Source organism: Psammomys obesus, unplaced genomic scaffold (assembly GCF_907164565.1).
Source record: "Psammomys obesus unplaced genomic scaffold, mPsaObe1.curated_primary_1811, whole genome shotgun sequence".
NCBI classification, from domain to species: domain Eukaryota; kingdom Metazoa; phylum Chordata; class Mammalia; order Rodentia; family Muridae; genus Psammomys; species Psammomys obesus.
This window is the reverse complement of record NW_026592890.1, coordinates 30,483,487-30,492,087: the sequence shown is the minus strand read 5'-3', so window position 1 is coordinate 30,492,087 and position 8,601 is coordinate 30,483,487. Positions and strand designations below refer to the sequence as shown.

The 8,601-nt window shown below is 41.6% G+C and overlaps 1 protein-coding gene across 1 annotated transcript; it reads left to right on the top strand.

Moving 5' to 3' along the window:
- The first annotated feature begins 1,787 nt into the window (after positions 1 to 1,787).
- On the top strand, positions 1,788 to 4,483 carry Tspyl1 (TSPY like 1). The gene has a single exon (XM_055615958.1). It carries the CDS (start codon positions 1,875 to 1,877, stop codon positions 3,009 to 3,011), a length of 1,137 nt encoding a protein of 378 aa, XP_055471933.1. The 5' UTR covers positions 1,788 to 1,874; the 3' UTR covers positions 3,012 to 4,483.
- Positions 4,484 to 8,601: the final 4,118 nt, after the last annotated feature.

Here is an 8,601-nt window from a genome sequence, read left to right as displayed (position 1 = left end):
ACTTATCCTTAGGCTAGACAGCAAGCCCCTTTACCTGCTGAGCCATCTTGCCGGCCAATAATTTTTTTTTTTATTAGGAATCCATGGCCTAGAGAGGTGAGGTGATTTGTCCAAGACAAATACCCAGTGAATGATGGGGCGAGAACTTGAAACAAGTCCAAGACTAATGGGGACTTTGTCAGACTAGGCAGAACCAAATGGAATACTTTGGTCTGATGGCTACTGTAAAGTCATAATAAAACTATCCTGTCAACAATTTAGTGGAAGTAAAAGATTGTACCTCAGTTTCAGTTACAAGAATCCAGACTGTCATAGGCACATAGTCACTTTCTAAAGGATAAGTGGCTCCCTCTAGTGAGAGTTGATGGAAATAACACACCTAGCAAGTACTTAACAACTCATTTCTTACTTCAGGAAAAACAGTTCAGGGTGTGTTTGAATATGTGTGTGTGTGTGTGCAAGTGTGGAAAAACAGTGCAGAGAGTGTTTGTGTGTGGGGCGCACACGTGCATTTTTTTTTTAACCCGTAATTTTACTAAAATTGGGTTACATTTTCAGAAGCCGGGATAAAGACATCCGTCTCAGTCTCCATCCACCGTGATTTTTTTTGAGAACTGTAAATTTCTAATCACACTATTTCTCACAGGACAAGCGACGATATCTCGGCCTCTGCGACGCTGACAGTGTCCCGGGAAACCGAGGCCGGCATCCGCTGCGCGGCGACGAAAGCGCGGCGACCGAGGGCCTCACGGAGACCGTGGGCCACCCCTACAATAACTTTTACAGTAAAATTGTTAAGTTTTTCTATTTACCTGTGTAGCTGGGTTATACTGTCTATGAACTTCATTGCAAGAAGGTAAATAATGTTTTGGAAATACCTGATATACAAAAGGTGACATTTGTTCTGCTAAATTTAACAAAATGCCGAATTTTAGGTCGTGTATCACTACCTGCTTTTTCTCAAAACAGAAAAAAAAATGAATGTGTCCTTAAATATTAATTCATGTGTGCATGAGGAAGGAGGAGGAAAAATATGTATCGACTTGACATTAGCTATGAGTCAATGCTTTTGTGTTAAAGTGAGGTCACATTCTGTTCAGAAATCCTCGCAATCAAGTCTCCTGGGCTCAAGTCATTGTTCTATCATTTTCTATGCTATTTTTAGTAAGTGACTCAGTTTCTCCTTGTCTCAATAAAATGAATGTCTTAATACTCAACAAGACTCTTATAAGACCCATATGATGTATTGTTTACCACAGAGGTAGACGCACCAGTAAGAACAATTATTAACTACATATAACCCCAAAACGTCGTCCAGAAAAACCAAGAATCCCTATGCAAACCCACAGAGCTTCGTTCCCCAGCAACCTTAGAAGGCGTGATCCTCCTTGGCACCAGAGCGCTGGGGCGACAGGCGAGGGCCATCACGCCAGGCCGGCATTCGGTTTTTCAGTTCTATGAGGGACGGGGCTACTCTGGCAAATACAGACGTTTTGGTTCCTTGCTTTTTGGAATGCCAGGAGGAGGTATTTTTACCTTTTCACATAACTGTTGGCAGACTTTGGACAGAAGGCGGTGCACACACACACAGCTGCAGCCGGGATGCGGGGCCGGTTTCCGAAGCCCTGCCACAGCCTTCAGTCTCCCAGAACCACTAACGTCCCCTTACCAACACAAACCTGACTAATGCAACCCGCCGCAGTTCCGGGACCCGCGGAACCAACCCCAGGCGCCGCAGGCTCTCGCGATAAGTGCGGGCCGCGGCTCTGACGTCACGGCCCTAGAGACAGCGAAGGGGCGTGGCCGGAGCTGCGGGGAACTGCGCAGCCGGCGGAGCTTGTGTGTAAACTGAGGTTGGCGCCACCGAACCGGACATGAGCGGCCCGGAGGGGGACGAGGGGACCCCTGCCCCTGATAGCCGCGGCCTCTGCGAGGCTGACAGTGCCCCGAGGAACCCAGGCCGGCGTCCGCTGCTTGGTGACGAAAGCGCGGCCACCGAGGGCCTCCCGGAGATCGTGGGGAGCCTGGCGCCCCGGGCTGTCGCGGGGCCTGACCCCCGGATGCGGGTGGCCGCAGTCGGGCAGAGAGAGACTCCGTCGCCCGCCGAGGGCTCCGCGGCGGCTGCGTTCGTGGCTCCGAAAGACGGGGAGAAGGCCCTAGAAACTCGGGGCGTGGAGGCCGAGGCCCACGATATGGAGACTGAACAGGGCACCGTCGAAGTGGTAGCGGAAGAGAAGTCCGAAGCGGAGACGCAGGGGAAGGAGAAGGTGATGGAGGTGGAGCAGAAGCCCGCGGGTGAAGGTACGGAGGTGCTGGCGGCGAGTCGAGGGGTGAGGGAGGTGAAGGAGGAGGCAGGGCTCTGGCATCTGGGCATAGATCTTCGCACGAACCCCCTGGAGGCCATCCAACTGGAACTGGACACTGTGAATGCTCAGGCTGACAGGGCTTTCCAACATCTGGAGCAGAAGTTTGGACGGATGCGGCGACACTATCTCGAACGGAGGAACTACATCATTCAGAGTATCCCAGGCTTCTGGATGACGGCCTTCCGGAACCACCCCCAGTTGAAAGCCATGATTAGGGGTCAGGATGCGGAGATGTTAAGGTACGTCACCAACCTGGAGGTGAAGGAACTGAGACACCCTAAGACTGGCTGCAAATTCAAGTTCTTTTTTCGAAGAAATCCGTACTTCAGAAACAAGCTGATTGTCAAGGAATATGAAGTAAGATCTGGTCGAGTGGTGTCTCTTTCTACTCCAATCATATGGCGGAGGGGCCATGAGCCCCAGTCTTTCATTCGGAGAAACCAAGATCTCATCTGCAGCTTCTTCACCTGGTTTTCAGACCACAGCCTTCCAGAATCTGACAGAATCGCTGAAATTATCAAAGAGGACCTGTGGCCAAATCCACTGCAATACTACCTGTCACGTGAAGGAATCCGTAGACCCAGACGTCGCCCAATAAGGGAGCCAGTGGAGATTCCCAGGCCCTTTGGCTTCCAGTCAGGTTAACCTTTGCCTTTGAAAATACAACTGGAACAGGTCTCTTCCCATCTGTGCTTGAGAAAATGCAACGGGTATGCAGTATTTTGATTTTATTTTATTTTTTCTTCTTCTGACTTTTCTGCATCTTCTGTCTGGATATTGTCTTGATCTCAAGATTAAGACTGGACTGGCTTCTGCATTCCTATGGTCTCCATCTGTTCTTCTGTATTAGTATCTGCTGCTCATGGCCATGGCTTATCCCCTTTTAAAGTTTAAACAAACGACACTGTATATTGCACAGCTTTTACCTTGCTTGGACTCCTGTTTTCCGTCGTCACCTGTTTATTGCCACCAGGATTTCATGCTTTGTCTGGAGGCCCTTTCTGTTTACCTGTTCAGTACGTGACAATATGGACACAGTGTGCCGACAGTACTGGGCATTAACGATGTCGCAGGCGTGGGCCACCTTCTGTGTGGTTTCTGTGACTTTTTCTGCACTACTTTCTAACACCCCTTGCTCTTACTGTTGGCAATACCATTGCCCCATTGACACTTGCCAAGCTACTCATCCTCACTCTCCCACCTTTCTCCTGTGGTTTTAAAGAAGAAGAAGAAGAAGAAGAAGAAAAAAAAAAAGTTCTGAAATACCTGCAAGATCAGAAGTTGTAGTTCATTTGTACTTGAGCACCTCCTGAGAGGATGCTCTGTAAAAGAGGCAGCAGAGCTCTGACTGCTTTGTCTCCTCCCCACTCCCCAGCCTGGTTAGCAAACCCTAAAAGGCTTACAGGGAGACAGAACTAGATGAAAACAGGTGACATCTTCCTTACAGTGTATGGAAGTACTACAGAGATTTTGATGGGCCCTTAAGCAGGGAAAGTGAGTGGAAAAGGCTTAGGAGCAAAATAAGTCAGATGAAAATTGGGCAGAGGATGAAGACAGGGCTGAGAGCTTTCAAGTCTTAGCTATTGATGATGGAAAGACAAATACTTTCTCAGGATTGTAACAGAAAAATTATAGGGAGATCTGAGTGTCAAGTTGCTTAGACAATGGTCTTTAAAGAAACAGTGCAAGTTTGGGTTATTTTCCTCTTTTTACATGTGACCTGCTGTAAGTGAAAGCATAATATGCCTGTAGTTTACCAATATTTAGTAAAATGCTACTTGTTTCTATTTACTGGGAGAATTTAAAGACTTTCTTTTGCATTCATTTGAAACCATTTGGAAGAACAGTATTCTTTACAATACTGAGACTTAAAGGAATATTCATAACAGTTTTCAGTATTAATCAAAATTTATAGAAATATAGTTTGTATAATTTGGTCTTTATCAAATTTGTCAAATTATTGTCTTCTTGGAAAAGTAACTATGTGACTTATTGTCTTGACATTCTTGTCTTAAACTTCATAGTAACTGTAAAAAGTACTCTGTCAAATTGGAACTGTACTGAGTATTTTTGTTGCCATTTGTGTACATGACGGTAAATAAAAGCATGGCACCTTGTTGGATGGCTTATTTTTTACCCTAGTCATAAATCTGCTTTGATGAGTTTGTGTAATTGACAAGATTATAGAATTATCAAATTTTTTAAATGGATATAATCAACATTATCCCAAAAGTATGACAAGAAAGCACACTACTATAACTCCCTAATGGAAGAGGAGTTGCTGCTGTCATTTTGCTTTAAAATGCTGACAATTACAACTGCTTTCTAAGATGTCAGTTCTTTTCACGTAATGTGTGCAGAACCACCATCCCTTCATTTCCTAGGTTCACAATTTCTGTCTCCACAAATTATATTTTCATGTTTTATTCAAATGTACATTTCATAAGAAGATATTTAGGGAATACTTACCATGTAATATACTGTTTCCAAACCTTTTCATCTGTGAAAACAGTTTCTTAATCATTGTCCATTTGTCAAATTCTTCAAGGCCTATCATGATAAATCCTCTGCCTTACATTATTTCTGATTCCCAGTGGGATTAAACCTTTTTAGAGACCTCTGTTGCTGGAAAATAATATCATTACTCATTGTGGTGAATTACACAAGTTTTTATTAAGGAATTTTGCTATGTCTTAAAAAGTAAGATAAAAAGATACATTTCCTTCCTTTCAGTGATAAAACATTATTAGACCTGCTATGCAAACAACACCATGATGCGCTAAATGATATTATTTCACATTTTCACTTTTATTTCCTCAGAGTTTAGAAACCTTGTGAAAATAGAGCTAAGTGTATTTCACTTCTTAGTGCAGCTACTATGTTTGCACATAGTTGTCAGCAAATTATGGAATGACAAAATGAACCACTCAGAAGAAAATGCCCTGAAAGACTTGGGTAATGGGAAGAAGTATCTTGCCTTAAAAACCATAGTTTTCAGAGCATTAGTAAAAATGATGTCAGAAGAATATGCTAAGCCATTTGGTAAATAGTAAAATTTCTCATTTTAATAATTAGAAAAGGTTTAGACTTTTTAGTGTTTAGTGTTTCATCTACCATAATAACAATACTACTTAATGAAGAATACTCTTATAAAGATAATTTGCTTTTGAACATTGTAAGGTAACTATTACACTGTACTGTAGGCATGTGCTGTTTAATACAACAGCAGCCTTTAATCACAGGTCGGTGTTGGGCATGTTCATTTGCTCTAAACTGAGATCTGATACCAAATATACACTGAATTTCAAACAGTTTGAAAGATATTTCAGATTTTTATGTTACATATGGAGACTTTTGGAATTGGGCTAAATATAAAATATATTACATATAAATATAAAGTCAGTTTTTCTTTTTTCTTTATGTGGCCAATAGTAATTATATAGGGTAGTATTATTGAATCTCAAAGTACATATGATATTTTTAAAAACATTATTACTTTCTCCCCCATTAACTGCAGGTGTTTATGTGTGAGTCAAGGGTTATCTGACTAAAATGAAAGATCAGTACATACATATTGGGTTAAAAAGAGAGTGAAATATTTTTATTAACTTGACTACATAATTCACACTGAGTTGTTTGTAAAATAACTGTGCAACTCAGTATATCTCTGGATATAGGTAGAGTAGATTGGGTCCTAAATTGATACTACATGGTTATATATTCTTTAAATTCTAATTAAGTCTAAAGATTAGTATAGATTCATATTTTTCTAGAATAGGATGGCTCTGTATCATCTGATTTAGAGATATGCACAGTATTCAGAAAATACTTATTTCAGACATTGAACATATTGACATCTTGTATATGTTACATGGACTTTGTATTTTAACAGTTCAGCAACAAGAAAATCTGGTCTTGTCATTGTATTAGGTCACTTTCACAAGTGCTTACCACTTGAAGGAACATACTTTGCTTTTGGAAAGTCGTGTGGTCTTACAATTCTAGCAACCTTAATAACTATTTTTTGGATGTGATAAGAATTAAATGATACCCCTGTTCAAAGGAAACCCATTGGCTTCTCAGTTTCCAAGTGGGTTCCCTAGTAAGGGGAACAAGGACTGTCTCTGACATGAACACAGTGGCTGGTGCTTTGATCACTTCCCTCTGAGGGGGTAGCAGCCTTGCCAGGACACAGAGGAAGACAATGCAGCCAGTCCTGATGAGACCTGATAGGGTAGGGTCAGATGGAAGGGGGAGAAGGACCTCCCCTATCAGGGGATTAGGGAAAGAACATAGGAGGAGACAAGGGAGGGTACAGCAGTGGGGAAACAAAGTGAATAAATTGTTATAAATAAATATATAAATAAAAATAAATTTAAAAAACATGAGCCTCAAAAAAAAAAAATGATAAAGGTGGTATTTACTATTGAGTAATTCAGCCAGTAAAGGGAGTATCATTTATTTCATGTTTTCACCCTTAAAACTCCTATTGCTCTTTCCTAAAAAATACACAAAAGCAAATTTGGGGAGGACCAAATTGTCAAAAGAGGAGGTATCAAAGATGGTAGCAGCTACTCACCCTTTTTACTGTTGAATCCTAGACTATAGAAGTCACAGTTGTATTAGCATCTCATGAAAAACATAAACAACTTGAGAGCAGTACTTTCTTCATGGCTAAGTGCTTTGTTTGAGCTCTGAGGGGCTGCTTTTATCCATTTCCCCTGATCTCAGATTCTGAAGACCTACAGAAAAGTTTCCACCTAGCCACACGCCATATAGTCAGCTATAGTTGTCAACATCATGCAAACCTGGAGACAGCTGGGAAGAAGAAACCTCATTTGAAAATTGTTCCAACCAGATTGGCCTATGGCCATGTCTGTGGGTCAGTTTCTAAACTGATAATTGACATAAAAGGGTATGGCCCTCTGTGGGCAGAGTCATTCCTAGACAGGTGTGTTCTGATCATATAAGAAAGGTAGCTGAGCAAGCTAGAGGAAGCAGGCTGGAGGGAGTAAGCCAATAAGCAGCATTCTTACACGGTTTCTGCTTCAGTTCCTGCCTCCATGTTTCCTGCCTGGGATGATGGAACCCATAAGTTGAAATGAGCCTTTTCCTTACCAAGTTGTTTTTGGTTAGACCATGATGTTTATCACAACAAAAGGAAAGGAGACCTCGACATTAGAAACGTGGATGTTTGCCTTCTAGCTCCATTTTTAAAGACATTCCCTTGTTAGAACACGGGAGGACTTGGGGTCAATTAAAACTGAAATGGATCACTTAGATAAATTACTAATTTTTATGACTATTCAGATAATTTAGCAATCAAAAGATGGATCAGTTCGATTCTAGTTTTATAGTGGGATTCTGTAACTTTTTAAAGAGTCATCATCATAAGGTGGCTGAGAAGGTAGCAACCGCACAAATTCATGAACTGCTGCTGTGTCTGACACTGCTAAAGATTGCAAATATCAACAGTTATAATGACATTTTGCTGAGAATATCAACAAAGTCCAGAAAGACGCACTATAATCCTTCTTCCTCTTGATGTTAATTTTTCATTTAATTTATACATGCTTTGAATTCTGATACTTGGAATTCCATTCAAATAAATGAGACCCTAAGATGCAGCCAAGTTTTTTTTTCTTTGAATTCAAGTGAGGGAGTATCTGCTTCCTTCCATTTTGTCAGGCTTGACTCAAGAAGTTTGCCCAATGAACTCTCCAACGAACATTATTCAGCAACAAAAAAGAATAACATGGGTCCATCTCAAAGATGAGGCCCAGAGAGTGGGGTGGGGGCCTGGAACACTGACTCAGTGGGTAAGAACAGTATTGTTCTTGCAGAAGATCTGGATTTGATTCCCAGCACCCATATAGCAGTTCACTACCTTTTAGCTTATTGCCTCTGAAAACACCATACATGTGCATGGTGTACATACATACATGCAGGTGAAACCCAAAATAAAAACAAATACATATTAAATAGAAAGAACCAGAGGACTAGTACCTGTTTAAGCTTTTAAAATGTCATTTATTAGCACCAGGTTAGTCTGAGATTACCTGTCAAGTCTTTTAACTTACAAATGAAGAGATGTCCTGATACACTCAAATGTACTTCCATTAGGGTACTGCCAGAAATGTAAGCCTTCCTTTCCTTTTCTGAACATGAAAGTGTTCGCAAGATCATTCCCTGACAGCTTCAGCTCTAATTGGTTCCTCCCTGACACCCTAAAACA

Coding starts and splice junctions, on each gene's coding strand:
- Tspyl1 (XM_055615958.1), top strand. CDS start 1,875: ATGAGCGGCCCGGAGGGGGACGAGGGGACCCCTGCCCCTGATAGCCGC.